Here is a 20,256-nt window from a genome sequence, read left to right on the forward strand (position 1 = left end):
ACGCATATTTAGCCATCTGAGTGTCTTAAACCTTAATGATATTTTATTGGCCTGGCAGAAGTAATTACTCACCCAGGCAAGTGGGCAAATTCAATTTGTAAGCCTGCAATAGAAGATTAATTTGCTTAAACCCTGTACAATTCCAAGAAGCAATATCTACCCTGAACAGCTTTAAAAATGCCATTAGCCCTGGTTTAATGTAGTGGAGCCAAAGTGTGGCTGGGCTGGGGAATAAGAATGGGCCATTGTACCATTCACTTTGCTTCACAGACTGTGTGCGTCAGCCTTGAAAGAGACTGTGGCTGGGGAAATGTGAACAGCATTCTATGTGGAAGGCTGGGTGGATGCATTTTGACTGCTGGATGTGCAAGGTCCTATGTTTTTACAAAGGGCCTGTTTCGACTTATTATAGGCCTAAAGCCACCACAGCTCCAGACTCAGAGAGCCCACAGAATTTATATGTATTGTGTAAAGGAAATGAGAGGCTCAGTGTTAGAATTCATGTAGTCTCCTCAGACAAGCTGTAGGAAGAATTTCCCAGGCTCCTTGAACAAAATGCGTATGGAGGATGTTTTTGTGTTTAAGGCACGGGAGAAGGATTATAGAGGTCAGGTTACTATTGTTGGTTCTGTGCTACCAGACTTCTGGTGTGACTGGCGGATAAGTCACTGAAATCAGTCAGAGCCTTACTTCCCTAGTGGCATAATGGAATATAGAACATAAATAATACTTCCCTATCACATGGGATGTCTAGAGGATAAAGCCATTGATGTACAGGCAGTCCCCGGGTTACACGGATCCGACTTACATCGGATCCCTACTTACAAACGGGGTGAGGCAACCCCACACTAGCTGCTTCCCCCCAGCAGACCAGGGAGACGTGAAGCTACTGCCCCTCCCAGCAGACCAGGGAGACGCGGAGCAGCTTTTCTCAGCAGACACCTCAGCTTGAGAATAAAGGAGTGAGGGAAGTGAGGTGTGGGAGAATAAAACTGAGCTCTGGAGAAATGTTTGGCTAGAGTTTCCCCTACAATATGTACCAGTTCCGACTTGCATACAAATTCAACTTAAGAACAAACCTACAGTCCCTAACTTGTATGTAACCCGGGGACTGCCTGTAGTTATGTGTGCCGTAGAATAAACATAGATGAACGAAGAAACCTCAAGTTCTCCTTTCTGTTCAGAATTTCAAGAGTAAAATTGCCTTTTGAAATGGTATAATACCCCAAAATAGACTTTTTGACTTTCAAACAATTCTGACATAGGAGTACGTGATGCCACAGACATGTAATGTAATTTGACATTATCCTTCATCTTCAATTATTGGGACTCGGAGGCACCAAAACAGCCTGAGCTGAAATAGTAGGAAATTCATTGAGATTATCTTCACTCCTTCTCCATAATCCCTATTCTTCAATCACCTACAAACCACTGCAGATTGCTTCTGATAAAAGGAAACCCTGAGGTCAAAGACAAACTCAAGATTTGAATGTTTAATTTCTGAGTAAGTCAGGAATTCAGAATTTCAACTGATCAACAGGGTCAGAGTCTAATGCTAAGACCCAATTCTGAGGAAGCCATATCACATCCGATACTTGTGAAAAATGGCAAGGCCCAACTTCAAAATATCTGCATGCATAGGTCAGTAATTCTGATGCAATATGTAGCAAGGAACAACTTATGCAAAATATAATACTACCTGCGAGACAGCTTAACAACTTGCATGAAGACTACTTCATGTAGAACATGAGCAGAATGATAATAGTAGTAGTGATATTTTAATTATTATAGACCCAAATCTAATCTCAGGTACTGTTGTGTAAATCTAGGCGACTACTAATGTAGTCGAAGGAGTTAATCCAATGTAGTTACAGGGCGCCCTTTGACATGGAATTTGTATAAGACTAAATTTAATCAAATGAATAGTCTGGACCTCTGATATTCCTGTGTAACTGAGATCAGCACCTGCCCCCTGTTATGTATCAGATACGTACAAACTACAAATGGTATTAGATGTTCTCTAAAGCACACTATGCCTGGCACACAGAGCTAGTCACATCTTAGATGGCACATCTGTTTTGCAGTGGGACCAAAGAGATCAGAAAGGCATAGCACATGGACATGCAGATAGCACAGCTTCCCTGGAATTATAGTATCTGTCTGTTGGGAAATTCAGCATGTTAAAAGAAATAATGTACTTTCTTTTATGGTCTACCAATGGTCGATTTTTTGGGGGCAAACTGATGAGATGATATCTATATCATGTTCAGTAACACAGATCTCTCTTCTGCTTCTTCCCATTTTTGTGGCAGTAGAATATAAAGAATCAGCCTCGTGGTTTATTTTATTGGCATTTCCAAACCAGGCCTAGGGACCTTATTAATATACACTTGCAAAAATTATTTCTCCAATATCAATTAGCCCGTATATAAAATAACTATCTTAGAGGAACTCCTAGACGAGCTGTAGAACTAACACATCTTTTCCCGATTGCTTTGTTCAGTTGGAACTCTGGAACTGCACAAAATGCATTTACCAGTAGTTCAAAAGCAGCAATTTAAAAAAAATTGTCATCTAGAAAAAATTATGTACACTTGGCTTAGCTTTGAAAAAAGCATACAAGAAAACAATGCATTATCCCCATTTGTTTTCCATCCATTATACCATGCACTGAAGGGGTACATTTTTTGGAAAGATGCCTTATGTGCTGCCAGATTATGCTATGGAGGCAGAGGAGAGAGAGGTTTGCAAATTCTTAGTGAACTGGTCTTTGGCTCAGTTTGAAAGGTTTTATATAACTTTCCATCTGCATAGATATCCTTTGCAAAGCATACCTGGAACCACTGACACTTTTGGGACAAAATGACAAATATTCTTATGAAAATGTATCTATAATAGGCCAGTGAGTGAGTTTACACAGAGTATGGGTAAAGACAGATGGGCAGAAAAGGGAAAAGTCCTAGGATCTCCAATAGTAACTACTTCCTTTTTAAAGTGCCCAACAATAAAGATACTATAATAGTACCAGCTGTAATAAAACTATTGACTGCAGAGAGAAGGACATACATCAGGGAATTCACACCAAATAACATCTACCAAATAAGTGGAAGATAGCTAATGCAATGCCCATTTTTACAAAGGGCTATAGAGGTGATTCTGGTAATAATAGACCCTTAAGTCTAACATCAGTACCGGGCAAATTGGCTGAAACTATAGTAAAGAACAAAATTGTCAGACACACAGATTAACATAATTTGTTGGGGGGAAAGTTAACATGATTTTTGTACAGAGACATCATGCCTGAATCATCTTGAATTCTTTGAGGGGGTAAACAAGTATGGGCACAAGGGGGATCCAGTGGATATAGTGTACTGAGGTTTCCAGAAAGCCTTTGACAAGGCCCCCACCAAAGGCTCTTAAGTGAAGTAAAAGCTGTCATGGGATGAAAGGGAACATCCTTCCATGGACTGATAACTTGTTAAAAGACAGGAAACAAAGTGTAGGAATAAATGGTCAGTTCTCTGAATAGAGAGAGGTAACTATTGGTGTCCTGCAAGGGTCCGTACTGGGACCAATTATATTGAACATATTCATAAATAATCTGGAGAATGAGGTAAACAGGGAGGTGGCAAAATTTGCAGATGAAACTAAACTGCTCAAGATAGAAGCGGTGAAGAGTCCTGTGGCACCTAATAGACTAACTGAAGTATTGGAGCATAAGCTTTCGTGGGCAAAGGCCCACTTTGTCAGATGCATGTAGTGGAAATTTCCAGAGGCAGGTATAAACATGCAGGCCAGAATCAGGCTGGAGATGACAATATTTATACCTGCCTCTGGAAATTTCCACTTCATGCATCTGACGAAGTGGGTATTTGCCCACGAAAGCTTATGCTCCAACACTTCAGTTAGTCTATAACTCCTAGATGCCACTCCTAGGTGCCACAGGACTCCTCGCCACTTTTGCAGATTCAGACTAACATGGCTACCCCTCTGATACTTGCTCAAGATAGGTAGTCCAACCAGACTGTGAAGAGATTCAAAAGATTCTTACAAAATTCAGTGACTAGGCCACAAAATAGCAAATGAATTTTAATTTGATAAATGCAAAGGAATGCATATTGGAAAACATAATCCCACCTATATGTACAAAATTATGGGACTACATTAACTATTACCACTCCAAAGAGAGATCTTGGAGTCATTGTGGATAGTTCTCAGAAAACATCCACTCAGTGTGCAGCAGTAGTCAAAAAAGCAAACAGAATGTTACGAATCATTAAAAAGGGATAACGAATAAGACAGAGAATATTGTATTGCCTCTGTATAAATCCATGGTACACCCACATCTTAAAAACTACATGTAGATGTGGTCAACTCATCTCAAAAAAGATATCTTGACATTGGAAAATGTTCAGAAAAGGGCAACAAATATGATTAAGTGTTTGGAACTGCTGCCGTGTAAGGAGAGATTAAAAGACTGAGACTTTTCATCTTAGAAAAGAAGAGACTAAGGGTGGGTATGATAGAGGTCTACAAAATCATGATTGGTGTGGAGAAAGTGAACAAAGAAATGTTTATTTACTTGGTTCCATAACACAAACTAGGGGTCACCAAATAAAATTAATATGTAGCAGGTTTAAAACAAAGAAAAGGAAGTATTTCTTCACACAACACACAGTCAACCTGTGGAACTCCTTGCTAGAGGATGTTGTGAAGATCAGGACTTTAACAGGATTCAAAAAATAACTAGATAAATTCATGGGGGATAGGTCCATCAATGGTTATTAGCCAGATGGACAGGAGTGATGTCCCTAGCCTGTTTGTCAGAATGAGAAAATGAGTGACAGGGAAGGGATCATGATTACCTGTTCTGTTCACTCCCTCTGGGGCATCTGGCATTGGCCACTGTTGGAAGACAGGATACTGGACTAGATGGACCTTTAGTCTGACCCATTGTGACAGTTCTTATGTTCTCTATTGGCAGGTTCAGCTAAATAACACTGGGAATTGAAGGTATAAGTCACAAAAGACAATGTAATAAGAATAGTATGTTAGCATTGTATATTATTTGGTTCATGTATTATGGATTTACCATTTTTCATGCTTGCATGAGATAAAGATAATGGACATACTGAATAGTAATCACCAGGTCTAATTTTTAAAAATTTGGGGAAACACTTTTATTAAACCAATTATACAAAGACATAAATGTATCTGTCTCCCCTGTGCATTTCCAAGTGAACCCAAAACTGTATTATCTAGAGGACAGACATTTTATTAAGAGCGTTATTTTTATTAAGAGGAATGGGTTTGACAGACCCTCCCACTCCATGCTTTATGAAATGGATTTACGAACACAAATATGCATAACTCAAAGATGCTTGGGACTAATTGCCTCATGTAACAGTCTTCATGTCATAATCTGCTGGATCTGTTTATCTTATTTTGGTGTATGTATTATTCTTGTGTGTAAAATTAGACATCGAGGGTACGTCTAGACTACAGGGTTTTGTTGACAGAAGTTTTGTCGACAGATAGTGTCGACAAAGCTTCTGTCGACAAAGAGCGTCTAGACTACATTCAGTTCTGTCCACAAAGCAAGCCGCTTTGTCGACAAAACCCTGTAGTCTAGACACAACCCTACAGGCAATAACACCTTCTGTTAACAGAACTCTGGTTTACCAGCGTCGACAAAACTGCTGAGTTCTGTCGACGTTATGTCGACAGAACTCAGCGGTAGTGTAGATGCAGGTATAGTCCACTTTTGTCGACAAAACTCTGTAGTCTAGACACACCCGTAGGCTACATCTACATTGGCTGCGAGTATTTGCGCAAGAACACTGACATTCTACTGTATGAAATCAGTGCTTATTGCGCAAATACTCTGATGCTCCCGCTCAGGGATAAGTCCTCTTGCACAAGTGTTCTTGCGCAAGAGGCCAGTGTAGACAGGTAACATCAATTTCTTGTGCAAGAAAGCCCGATGGCTAAAATGTCCATCGGAGCTTTTTTGCGCAAGACAGCGTCTACACTGGCACAGATGCTTTTGCGCAAAAGCAAATCTTTTGCGCAAAGGCACATGCCAATATAGACGCTCTCTTACTCAAATACTCTAACGCAAAAACTCTTGCATTTAGAGTATTTGCGCTAAATCTTGCCAGTCTAGATGTAGCCGTAGAGTATAGAATGCTTTATGGTTTTAAATGTGCAAAGGAAAGTCAGCAAGGGTGTTTCCAATGCTGAGATGCTTTAGTGTCTGGGCAATCATATATAAATAACCGTTTGTCCTTAAGTCTTAGCAGTGCTTAGTCTTAGAAAGTCACATGACCTCCCTAACTGGTAGGGACTGGCCAGGTAAGTTCCCATGCAAAAGTGTGAATCTTTTAAACAATGGGAAACTAGCAGGTCTTTGTCTTTGTCTGGCTGGTATGGCACACCCAAGGGAATGAACTGAAGATCCCTGGGGGAAAGGAATGTCCGTGGTTGGAAGGTTTAGCTGGAAAACAAACAGTTTTAGGGAGAGCTTGTAATAAGTTTGTACTGAGGTTTCAGTGGTAGAATTAGCTAGGCATTTTCTGTTATTTTAAGTTTGTAATCTACTTTGCACTGCCTGTTCTCACTTATTACCACTTAAATCCTAAAATCAATTTTTATTTACTATCAAGGCCAGTGCAAATAATTGTTACATGGGTGAGCAACCAGTGTATACATTCCCCCTTTCATTATTAAAAGGGGGCTACCTAAATAATTCATTTGGGGTTCTGATCCCATTTGGGGAATGGTATCCCAGAAAACTGGGCCCTAAACTGCATTTTCCTTGGACCTGAAGACGTTCAGTGTCTGCATTGCTCCTTGGGGGGGGGCAGTGATCTCAGCTCTGGTCCTTTGCTGGGGGAGACCAGGGAGCTGGCCCAGCAGGACAGAGCAGTGAGAAGCCCCAGAGGAGAAGGTGAGTGGCAGAGGCCTTGCCAGCACCACAGGAAGCCCCCACAACAGGTCTTCTGTGATTGCACCCCATCATAATGGGGAATTCTTTTCTCAGCTGTTAAGATTTTTTCCTCCCTTTCTTCCTCCATTTACAACTCCCTAAATCCTCCTCATTGTCATCTGCCCTGGGGAAGTAACCCCAGAAGACACAAAGTATTACATTGAACCTGCTTCTCGCACAAAGATTTATTTTATCCGGAACAATGTCTGTTGCTGGTAACCTCCTCCCAGTGAATGCCCCATCACACGCCAGCCACATGATGCCTGTGCTAAAATGAAGTTGCAGAGCAGTAGGGAAAAGGCAAAACCAGAAACTGTAGCCGAGTGATAAGATGGACTGGGAAACTGTGTCCAAGCCAGTTCAGGATTATTTGAACAGCACTGCAGTTAGGATCAGCCAGTGCTGTTGTGCCACTGAAGAGGAAAGTGATTGGGATGTTTTAGAGGGACTTTACTGTATTTTTTGGAACCTTTACTCATTCACTTTACTTACAGTAATTCACGTGCTTTGAAAACAAGAGGTGATTAAATAGCCCTGGGGCCCGTTAGTTATTTCAAACGGAAAGGGCAGCTTTCAATGACTTTCTGGTTCAAATAAGGTTAGTCACCGCACCAGCTGCAAAACACATGTCTTCTCAACACAGACCCATCTGAAAGGCAGGCTTTCTTGAAAACAACAATCACCAGCTTTTTCTTTTAAGAGAAAGTGATTCTGCTACAGATTAACGCAAGGAAATGTGCAGCTTTGATGCGTTCTTTAATGTTCAATGTATGACAAGGGAGCACAGTGCCCCTTTAATATCTAATGTTAATGGAGCCAACATTTTTCCAGATTAAATGCAATGATCAAAGTAAAATGGAAGGTACTAAAAAGATTCACATGAAAGCACCTACTGATGTTTACACACGTGCTCTTTGTGGAATAGTGAACAAGGGGAAAGCCACAGGAATCCAGATGCAACCATCAGCAACACTCATTAAACAGTGGTACATAACCAGCATAAAAGGCCAATCCCCTCCCTTCAGCATAGGTTGGGGTTTTACAGGAATAAATGGTTTTTTTCCACATGTGCGCACACAGCCATGTGTGCATGCACACATGTACACACACACACACACACACACACACACACGTGCGCGCGCTGTGTCTACATTGGCATCCCTTTCCAGAAAAGGGATGCTAATGAGACACGTCGCAATTGCAAATCCGCGGGGGATTTAAATATTCCTACATTCAAGTAGGAATAAGAAATCCTCCGGAAAAGGGCTTATTTTCCGGAGAATCGCATCTAGACTGGCGCTTTTCTCCGGCTTATCCCCAAGCCGGAAAAAAGCGGCAGCCATGTAAATGTAAATGCCGCGGGGGATATTTAAATCCCCCGTGGATTTGCAATTGCGATGTGTCTCATTAGCATCCCTTTTCTGGAAAGGGATGCCAATGTAGACACAGCCACAGTGTGAGAATGTAAGGTGTTTAATGTTAGAAGCTTTCAAGTAACTCATGTTTGCAGGGAGTGGAAAACTGTCCTTTATTTTGTCTGATACTATATGTGAGGTTTGGTAAACAATCAAATCATTAGTTAATGCCTTTCCCATCTTTGCATTATAAATTAAAATTATATGCTATGTGCTTGATGTTGTTTAATAGAATAGACGTTGAAATGGCTATTTGTGTTCTCTAATGTATATATTATTATACAGTACCTTAGTGGATCAGTGGAGATACTGCTTCTTGTTTCCAACGAAGTCCTGAGATAGTAGCAAAAGAATAAAGTTACAAAATATTAAAACTATGATTTGACAAAGTATTAAAACATAAACATCATCAAAAGTTTAAAAGTGTTAGGTTTTTCTTGCTAGTATTATTACTAATTTTTAATTCATATTTTTATAATATCAATAATCATGTGCTTTTAAAAATTATCAATGTATTTAGGACAAATACATTGATTGATTCTCATGTTTACAGTGGTATATACTGAAGAAGTGTTTTAAACATGGTTAGAGACACAAGGTAAGTGAGATAATATCTTTTACTGGAACGGTTCTGTGTGAGTTCAAAAGCTTGTGTCTCTCACTGACAGAAGTTTGTCCAATAAAAGATATTACCTCACTTGCCTTGTCTTTCTAATATCTTGGGACCAACAAGATTACAGCAACACTGCATTAAACATAGTTCTGCATTTGTGTTTTACTAGGCATATTTATGATCAGGTCTCAATGTTTTAAAATCATTGAAATATATGGCCAAAACTCGCTTGCAATTCATACAAACCTACATTAACACAAACTTAACTCTTCTGACTAAAACTGGATGAAAAAATACCCTATTGTGGCCTTTTTTCTTTTGGTCAAAATCTCTTATGGAAATGCATCAATATTTAGGCTAAAAACTGACATGGAAACCAAAACAAAATATTAGGATTCTGAAAACCAAAGCGGTTTCAAAAACTGATTTTATAAAATTCTATTTAAAAAAAAAACAGAAATAAAATATTTTAACCAAAACATTTCCCCAGCTTTTCTCAAGTAAATATATCAATAAATAGATGAATATGTGGAATATATTATCAAAATATAATTGTGAATATATTTAATTGCAACGAAAAGCCATTTTCCCTGAAAGTACTTTTTGATGAAAACATTCTAACTAGCTCTATTCCCATTGGCATTATAGGTGAAGAAGGAGGAAGCTTCGGTATACAGTTATTGTTACAGCTCCAGTTTTTATTTTATGTACTAAAGCTGTCAATATATTTTGCTTCACTAAGCATTTCAGAACACTGCCCTGTGTTATTCAGCCTAGCATCTAGGCATCTTTGAAATCAGTCTAAGAATACTGGAAGAGAAGACATCGATATGTATAGATGTATATGCTGGAAACGGGCAAAACCTTTGTCAACTTTAAAAAATATACAAATAAACCACAGACAATCATACTGTATGCTCCCTTTCGATTTCTCGACTTCTTCCCATCATAAAATAATCTGAATTAACCAGTCAAATCATATACTTGGATGTGCTACTTGTTCCTGACCTTAATTTCCTTCCTTCAACCTGAGAAATTAATGCTGACATTAATTCTCCCCCATTATCATTCATTGTCACAGTTCTATGGCTGCTCCATGTGGAAAGCCCATTGACTTCAAAGAGAATTCTGTGCCGAAAGGAGCTACAGAATGGAGCATGATGTCGTTAATTGATCTTTTTACTAGAAGAGCAGAGTTGAACCTGTGTGGTTTACAGATGCACTGAGAGGGGAGTAGTTCCTTTCATCCCCAAAATACCCAACCATGCACAAGAGAACAGATGTCTGCATACAATAAGGAGACAGGCTAAATTCTTCTATGAGAGCCTCATTAAACTTAACTCTTATACTCTGCTTTGCCTGGACAGATGAGAGGGGAGAATTTTTTTCCCAGAAGGCATTGCTGATTATGTATTTGCTGGCTTCTCTCATGTTTGGTCACGCTTTTACCATCAATTATAGTTGGAATGGTCATTCTTTAAAACACTTGTCAATTGTTTTAGATAACTAAATTGTTTTACCTCAGTCTTTGCAATATTATCTAAGTCTTCCCTACACAATAGATACAGGGAAGTTTAGGGTTATTCTCCTTCAAGTAAGAAGGTAACCATAGCTAATTATGTTAAATTAGTATGTTTCCAAGAGGTGCTGGAACTAACGGTGTGGGAGGTGTTGTAGCGCTACCTGGCTTGAAGTGGTTTCCATTCTATAAGGGTATACAGTTGGGTTCAACGGTTCTCAGTACCCCCACTTTAAAACTGTTCCATCACCCCTGGTGACACCAGTATATATAAACTATTTACCTGGGCTATAGACATCATGACACACATATACAGGCAGTCCCCGGGTTACGTACAAGATAGGGACTGTAGGTTTGTTCTTAAGTTGAATTTGTATGTAAGTCGGAACTGGTACATATTGTAGGGGAAACTCTAGCCAAACATTTCTCCAGAGCTCAATTTTATTCTCCCACACCTTACTTCCCTCAGTCCTGCAGACCAGGGAGACGCGGAGCAGCTTTTCTCGCTGCGGAGGACGCGAGCGGCAGGACCGCGGCGGGTCTCGGCGGTCTGCTGGGGGGGGGGGGGGAGCGCGCAGCTAGTGTGGGGTTGCCTCACCCCGTTTGTAAGTAGGGATCCGATGTAAGTTGGATCCATGTAACCCAGGGACTGCCTGCAATCCATTCTAATGCACAGTTTGATGAGGAGAGGCAGAGGGGAGGGGGCAGAAGCAGAAAGGACATCAATTTTTTACAGATATATTTATCCCAAATACCATAGTAGCTGATCCTTCATAAGCAAACATAAATTTGAAAATGTTTTTTTTATTCTTAACCTGCTTATATGCAAGTAATTGACACAGCTAAATTGCTCCAAATTAACTTTTGATAGCCAAGCAATGAGCATGTGGTCTAAGGAGACTTATGAAAGAAAAATGAAAATCAGTTACCTAGATGGTAGTGCTTTAACTTGGCTGAGCCTTCTCAATTTCAGTGCTGAGATTAATATGTTTACAAAAGTAACTTGGGCTTTATTAGGGAGCGATAGCTGGAAGGGTATAAGCACGATGTCTGCAAAATGCAGCTCTTCAAGAGAAAAGAAAACCATGTTGTCCAAATAGCTTTTAACTGTGTAATACACATGGCTTTAAAATGCCTTTTAAGTGCTTCTTCCGCCCCATAATTTGTTTGCTTTCGGCACAGTTCAAGATTTATGAATAGTAATGAATTTTGAGAGGGTGGTTTACATATGTCTGCCTTGTGGCTCTTTGTTAGTGTGACAATTGAAAGGGGTGAACTTAATTTACTAGTAATTTAGTTTATTGCTTAACACAGTCTTCACATGGAAGTGTCAGCCTGCTCGGTGACCATGACTTTATGTTACTTTCAGCTGACTATTTTAAAATCTGTATTAATGGGTTTGGGCCCTTGTTACTATAAATAAATATTGAACAGACTCTCAGCGCCTTTGTGCAGGGACAATATGTTGTGCATAGTGAAGAGATGGTAATGAGACACTAAGCCACACTGATTAGCCTCCGGCCCCAATAGAACCTTGCTCGTGTAGAATGACATTGAGAGCGTTGTGAGCTAAGGGACTTGCCACCCAGTCACAAGTTGTGGGAGTACAGATTAATTACAAATAGCGTATTTTCTTTCTAAATTGAGACACAGAGAAAGACAGACTCCCCAAATAATTAGAAATATAGACTCAAGAGAAAGGTTTTAATGTGGGATAAATTGTTTCCATTCCCCTACTCCACTTCTCTATGTAAGATTTCTATGGCATAGTGTTTTCAAAGAGTCAAGAACTGTTTCTGGGACTGGGAAGGATTGGTTTGTAAGGGTAAAATGTCCTAAAAATTCCCCACTGCTGCTAACACCTGTTCACTTGGGGTGTGTCTAGACTACATGCCTCCGTCGACGGAGGCATGTAGATTAGACAGATCGGCAGAGGGAAATGAAGCCGCGATTAAAATAATCGCGGCTTCATTTAAATTTAAATGGCTGCCCCACTCTGCCGATCAGCTGTTTGTCGGCAGATCGGGGCAGTCTGGACGCGCCGCGCCGACAAAGAAGCCTTTCTTGATCGGCACAGGTAAACCTGGTTTCACGAGGCATACCTGTGCTGATCAAGAAAGGCTTCTTTGTCGGCTCGCGTGCTAGTCTGGACGTTCCCCCTGTCGACATCAAAGTCCTTTGTCGGCAGCCCCGTTATTCCTCGTGGAATGAGGTTTACTGGGGCTGCCGACAAAGGGCTTTGATGTCAACAGGGGGAACGTCCAGACTAGCACGCGAGCCGACAAACAGCTGATCAGCTGTTTGTCAGCTCAGCGCGGCAGCCATGTAAATGTAAATGAAGCTGCGATCATTTAAATCGCGGCTTCATTTGCCTTTGCTGAACAAACAAATCTACATGCCTCTGCCGACAGAGGCATGTAGTTTAGACATACCCTATGTGATGTACCGTGAAGAGAATTTCTTTGGTGATCTATGATGAACACGAGGGGAGGCTTGGGTTTTCACTGGATTTCCAAAATGTTGTCATGTCCACATTAGCTGCTCAATGAGAATCAATGCATTGGAATGGAGAGACAAGCCACACTCAGCTGCAATACATTGTCATACAGGTGATTTCCTATTTTACAGCATCAACTCCACTTAGTGACATCAGATTCCTAGAGGAAAACACTCCCTTTCTTTCTGAACAGATGGCTGCAGAATTTTGATTTCTTTAAGTGAATGGCTACAGCATTATACACCTTGGCTGTGTCTAGACTGGCAAGTTTTTCCGCAAAAGCAGCTGCTTTTGTGGAAAAACTTGCCAGCTGTCTACACTGGCTGCTTGAATTTCCGCAAGAACACTGAATTCCTACTGTCTGAAATCAGTGCTTCTTGCGGAAATACTATGCTGCTCCCATTCGGGCAAAAGTCCTTTTGCACAAAGCTTTTGTGCAAAAGGGCCAGTGTAGACAGCTCAGATTTTTTTTGCACGAAAAAGTCCCGATTGCGAAAATGGCGATTGGGGCTTTTTTGCACAAAAGCACGTCTAGATTGGCACGGACGCTTTTCCGCAAAAAGTGCTTTTGCAGAAAAGTGTCCGTGCCAATCTAGACGCTCTTTTCTGCAAATCCTTTTAACGGAAAACTTTTCCGTTAAAAGCATTTGTGGAAAATCGTGCCAGTCTAGATGTAGCCCTTGATGTTGGGATAGGCTGCATAATCCTTTGATTAAGCTACATATCATGACCAGACACTCAATGGCAGGATAGAAAGATTTTCGGTGTCAAAAGAAAACCAACATTCTTCAGCTAGCAGTTAAAATGCATAATAAGGTTCAAGATTAATTCATTTTAGCTGCCACAAACTGACATCTGGATCCTGCTTAAAAATAAAGATCTTTAAAGATGTTACTTCTTATGTAGAAAATGAAACATATTTGAAACAGTAAATAAGATACAAAGTTATGTTGTCTTCAAAATAGTAATAGCTTGGAGAAAAGAGCTGACAGCCTCCACAAAATCTTTGATATGCAATACTCCTTGGCTGTGTCTAGACTGCATCCCTTTTTCGTAAAAGGGATACAAATTAGACATATCACTATTGCAAATGAAGCGGGGATTTAAATCTCCCCCGCTTCATTAGTATAAAAATGGCTGCCACTTTTTTCCGGCTCGGAGCTTTGCCGGAAAAAAGCGCCACTCTAGACGTGGATCTTTTGGAAAATAAAGCCTTAAGGGATCTTTTGGAAAATAAAGCCTTAAGGGATCTTTTGGAAAATGCTTTATTTTCTGAAAGATCCACGTCTAGACTGGCGCTTTTTTTTGGCAAAGCTGCGAGCCGGAAAAAAGCGGCAGCCATTTTAATGCTAATGAAGCGGGGGAGATTTAAATCCCTGCTTCATTTGCAATTGCGATATGTCTAATTTGCATCCCTTTTACGAAAAAGGGATGCAGTCTAGACACAGCCCTTATATCTTGAAGTAGAACTGTATACCATCAGTTTAATGCAAAGGAAAGAAACAGTAGCCTTAGATATTAAATGTTTAGAACACTGCACAGGATATTGCCAGTGAATAACTGTTGTCACACAATCTCTTCAGTGCAGATAGGAATTCCTATCAAATAGTCAGGATATAATGTACTGTGGAAGAAATGGAACTCACAGTGAGCTTTGATATTGTGATATTCCATTGAGCGACTTATTAAACAGATAAAAAATCTCAGATTATTTTACTGCCCTTTGCAACTCACAGCTAGAGATAACAATTTCAACTTCAACAGCATCTTGCTGGTCATCTCTAAGCATAAGCATGTGCCCACAGCAAAGAATTCAGCCTCAAAATGGGCCAGGTATTACTATTCCCATGGTACAGGTAAAGATTAGAAGGCTTGATTTTCTAACTCAATGGCAAAATTTTCAGTAACAGAAAAATCATGCACATGCTGGTCTCTCTGTCTCTCTCACACACACTTAATGCCACTTAGTGGTGTAGCTCTGCTGACTCCCAGTATTGTGGTCTGAGCACAAAATCATCCTTATATGAGTACCGGTAATGCTTTCAAGTACTATTGACAGTCACAGAGTCGGGCCATAATAAGAACATTTTACAACATTACTACAATATAAGGCTCCTATTTACAAACATAATAGCCAAATTCTTGCCTATTATAACTCCATGCAACTTCAGTGGAGACATAGTAAGGACCATTTTAGCTCATTATACTAAACATGCAGAAACAGATCATGAAATTTCTCTGAGAAACTTCCATTAGCATTAATAATGTTCCAGCATGTCTCATTTCTCACTCACAAAATAAGAAATATCTATGTGTTTTCCAATCCATACCTAACCACAGAGAAAAATGCAATACATAAAATCCTTCAGTCCTTAACAGTGATGTGTCTGTTTTTATAATTTTGCTTTTCCATAAGACATAATGGGCTATGTTCTGTCCTCAGTACATCCATATTTATTTTCTCAATTATTTATAGGAACCTCTGTCCTGAAGGCATTTTAAGAATTACTTAATATACATAACCAGGGATGAGCTTGCCCCAAAATATCACCCTCCACATTTGACTACCACAACCCATCCCCTCAACTAATGCAGTGGTCCTTATTTTTCCTTTGAGAGTCAAGATCTTCTCCCCAAAATTACTCTGCCACCAGTCAATTCCAATTTTAAATGAGGATGCTGTTCATTAGAGTGCCACAACTGCACAAGTGCCCGATGAGAATAGAGGCAGTCTATCAGTAAGTCAGGCACCAAACTATTTAGTGCACACCAATTTAAAATCAAACCCAAACGGTAATGGGAATCTCTGCAAATGTGGGTATGTGCGGTGGTGTGATATCTGTTCTGGATGAAGCTCCATTTAACCGGTAAGCAGCTGCATCCTGCACCAATTTGAGCAGTATCCGTAAAAGTTTCCTAAAATGCTTATAGTGTATACCCCCTTATATAATGCATGTGGTCTAATTTCAAGGAGAATGCAATGCAGTAGTTTTAAACCAAGGTATGTTAAAGGCAGAAGCTATTAAGACACTAGCATGATCCCTAAATTATAAACTTGAATACTAGGCAGTAGCCATGCTTCTTTAGTTAAGGGCAGATATAATCTCCTGTCATTTCTTTTAATTGCGTCTCTCAGTCTACCAAAATCACCTCAGTCTTGTCAGGGTTGAGTCTCAGCCAATGACTTATTGTCCATGCTTAATCTAAATAACCAGCCAGTCCAGATTAGAGAGAACAGGATGTTACTCTACAGATGGTACAGATCCCAGAGTTGCTCAATAACCCTGTGAAGGACTCATATATATTAAACAGGAGAGAAGAAGGTAATACCCACATGGGAAAGCAGAAATTACATGCTGCCCTCAGGGATCTCTGAGAAACAAAGGAGCAGAACTCTTCTATCCAATCACAGATATGTCATCACAATCTCATTAACAGTGGTACTGAAGGCAGATGATACATTTAAAAATAAGCATGGATGTGTAATCTTCATCCATCACCAGGAAGAGATGGTCGTAACTGAAGCAACTGGAAAACTTGGCTGCATGGACTTCATTAGGGCTGCACAGGTGTAAGGAGGAGAGAACTGGGGAAGATTTTTAAAAATATTGGCTGGATTCATAGCTAGCATAGAACTGGCATCACTTATGCTGAAGGCAACAGAATTAAAAACATTTACAGTTGTAGATACAGCCCATCTACTTTTAAATTGCTTTTCTGTCACACTAATGCTGTCTACTAATTAGAATCAAATGGCTTTAAAATGAAGATATTACTGAACTTTAAATGCTTCCCTTAAAAATTCTCTATTTTTCTATTTTCTAATCTGCACTACATACTGCAGTGACTCAGGCTGTGGTCCAGGAAAGGCCATAAGCACATGCTTAATAGCTGTCGACAATGGGGAAATGTTCCTGAACTTGACCTAGCAGAGATAGGAGGATTCCATAGAATTCTGCCAGGCACGTGAATGTACAAGAGCAGGAGACTCCCTCGAAAGACCGTTGTGTTCCCAGTGGTAAATCACGTCATGCTTTGCAATTCTTAGAACCTGGCTTGCTTTTCAAACTCACTGATGTCTCAAAGGCTGGATTAGATGAGCCTATCACAGCTACCTGGTTGTCAGGGGGAAATGTTGATGTATTAGTACATTTTGCTGGCTCTCTATCTACCATGTAAGAAATTACTAAGTGCCCTGAAGGGGTTTTGCCTCAGAGGAAAGAACAAATGAAGGAAAAACAAAGGTCTAGGAAGTCTTTGAATGTGTTTTCTATCTGATATGCCAGGAATCTGTGTAATTTATGCTGGGCTGTGTGCAAACTAAATATTTCCTTTCCTTTCTGTTCCTTTGCCATAGGGAGGAGCGCTACATGTCACAAGGTTCTAGGATTCCATCAGCTCACGAGTACTGGAAACGTTGCAATGCGATTATATGAGTGCACCAAAACATTCATCCTCTGTCACACCTTCCAGGCTGTGAGTTACTACCATGGTACTGTGATTCGATTTCAGATTTACAGTCTGAGCCAGCGGCTGAATCTGGACACCTGGGACAAAGCAGCTGGGGCGCTGCCGGGTTGGTCCCGCAGCGCCGCTCCTCGGGTCTACTGGACCAACCCAGCAGCACCCCAGCTGCTCTGCCCCAGGCGTCCCCAAGTCAGCCGCTGCTGAAACTGACCAGCAGACCAGGGAGACGCGGAGCGGATTTTCTCACCGCGGAGGACGCGGACGGCGGGACCATGGCGCGTCTGGGAAGTCTTGCCGCCCGTGTCCTCTGCGTCGAGAAAAGCTCCATTCGTATGTAGGGATCCGACATAAGTCGGATCCACGTAAGTCGGGGACTGCCTGTTCTTTGATGCATTTTCATTACTCCAGGAAAACAGCATACACATCTGCTGCTTGTTGCCAACTCCTATTACCAGTCCAAGCTCTGCTGATTTCTCTACCAATTTAGGAACCATGGAAGAGAACTTACCCACATAGCATACCAAGGGAATTTATGTATATTTCCAAAAAAGGAAGAGAGAATGCACTGCTGATATATGGCATCCAATGGTATATAATTTAATTTGCAGACATTAAAAGTTTCCAGAATTACTGTTTCATCTTTCATAAAGATGCTAATATAATCTAAGAACTGAAATGTTTGAAAATGCCTTGTCTAACAACATGGCTGGATATTTCTCAATGTTGTGGTGGTTTAGATAATTACTAGAAGTAGGAAAAGGGGCAGATGTGCAGTTTGGATATAATTTTGCTAAATTGAAAGATTTTGCTAAATTTTACAATTATTTGACTATATAATTATATGGTCACATGAGTAATAACAGGAATTCACAGATGTTTATCAGAATGCAAAAAAAGGTCTGATTTTGTCAAAGCCCATATTTTTAACCATAGAAAGCATTACTGTTGCACCCACAGAAATGAGCTAAAACAATGATTTAGATGAATAAAGAAGTGCGTGACCGGGATCTTATAAGTGCAGAAGTTTAGGAATTTGTACCCGACTTTCCCATTGTGCATGTACTAAGTTTAAGATGGTCACTTTTCTATTACAAATACATAAGGAGGTTTACTACAGAACAAACTATTTACAGAAATATTGGATTGGAGCATTTTATCCTTTTTTCTGTTATAAATCGTCTGTGAACAGACTTTGATATTTTAATTTGTTCATTATTTGAAAGCACTTTAAATACTTTATGTGATATTTGGGTGAAGAACATACTTTGAGAAGAAGATGTCTTTGACTAGGCACTATTCCTTGTATGTGACTGATCATGTAAGTCATATAACATTACTTTTGCTGAACTGTAGAGGACAACAAGAAAGATTCTGAATGGACCAAATAACCACTTTCAGTAAAAAACCTCGCACGAACTTCTGCATAAGTATGTTTTTTTACAAATATGCTTACACTCAACGTACACACTCAAAGCCACTTATACGAATGATCATAGAAAATGGATATAAAAGGAGAAATGAGTGAAGGTGAAGTGGATTTGTGGTTTTATTCAAACAAACATTTAACACTTTCTTGCGGTGTATTCCCAGCTCCAGCTACATGTTCCTCCTACATGCAGCTCCACAAACAGACAAATATGTGAGTTTCATTGAACTGTAGATAAGAGGAGGAAGAGAAGTCTTTGAGACAGCAGCTCAGACTGTATTACAGAGCCTTGTTACATTATCTCGTGGAACATGGCACCATTTTCTCCTGACTGAATCGTTTTAAAAAAAGTCATCAGGGCATGGAGATTTCTGCAGGAGTATCTCCCACAGATTGATATTCAGAAACACTATAGCTGCCACTAGCAGAAGGAACTAAAGTTAGCACAAATGCCAAATCATAGAATCATAGAATCATAGAATAATAGGACTGGAAGGGACCTCAAGAGGTCATGTCCAGCCCCCCGCCCTCAAGGCAGGACCAAGCTCCGTCTACACCATCCCTGACAGATGTCTATCTAACCTGTTCTTAAATATCTCCAGAGAGGGAGATTCCACCACCTCCCTTGGCAATTTATTCCAATATTTGACCACCCTGACAGGAATTTTTTCCTAATGTCCAATCTAAACCTCCCTTGCTGCACTTTAAGCCCATTACTCCTTGTCCTGTCCTCAGAAAGCAAGAGGAACAAATTTTCTCCTTCCTCCTGGTGACACCCTTTTAGATATTTGAAAACCGCTATCATGTCCCCCCTTAATCTTCTTTTTTCCAAACTAAACAAGCCCAGTTCATGAAGCCTGGCTTCATAGGTCATGTTCTCTAAACCTTTAATCATTCTTGTCGCTCTTCTCTGTACCCTTTCCAATTTCTCCACATCTTTCTTGAAATGTGGCGCCCAGAACTGGACACAGTACTCCAGCTGAGGCCTAACTAGCGCAGAGTAGAGCGGCAGAATGACTTCACGAGTTTTGCTTACAACACACCTGTTGATACAACCTAGAATCATATTTGCTTTTTTTGCAACAGCATCACACTGTTGACTCATATTCAACTTGTGGTCCACTATGACCCCTAGATCCCTTTCTGCCATGCTCCTTCCTAGACAGTTGCTTCCCATCTTGTATATATGGAACTGATTGTTCCTTCCTAAGTGGAGCACTTTGCATTTCTCTTTATTAAACTTCATCCTGTTTACCTCTGACCATTTCTCTAACTTGCTAAGGTCATTTTGAATTATGTCCCTATCCTCCAAAGAAGTTGCAACCCCACCC

The 20,256-nt window shown here is 40.3% G+C and overlaps 1 protein-coding gene across 7 annotated transcripts in view; it reads right to left on the minus strand.

Annotated features, from left to right (window-relative positions):
* The window catches only part of IQSEC1 (IQ motif and Sec7 domain ArfGEF 1), a 611,669-nt gene that overhangs the window by 232,658 nt on the left and 358,755 nt on the right, over positions 1-20,256 (minus strand). For 5 of the 7 annotated variants that reach the window (XM_075939719.1, XM_075939722.1, XM_075939720.1 and 2 more), the window contains one exon: positions 8,692-8,736. The exons of the other annotated variants lie outside the window; for them this stretch is intronic. In XM_075939719.1, coding sequence (XP_075795834.1) covers positions 8,692-8,736 — 45 coding nt within the window. The remainder of the gene's footprint in view (positions 1-8,691; positions 8,737-20,256) is intronic. 7 annotated transcript variants of the gene reach the window in all.

This window comes from Pelodiscus sinensis, chromosome 11 (assembly GCF_049634645.1).
Source record: "Pelodiscus sinensis isolate JC-2024 chromosome 11, ASM4963464v1, whole genome shotgun sequence".
Taxonomy (NCBI): domain Eukaryota; kingdom Metazoa; phylum Chordata; order Testudines; family Trionychidae; genus Pelodiscus; species Pelodiscus sinensis.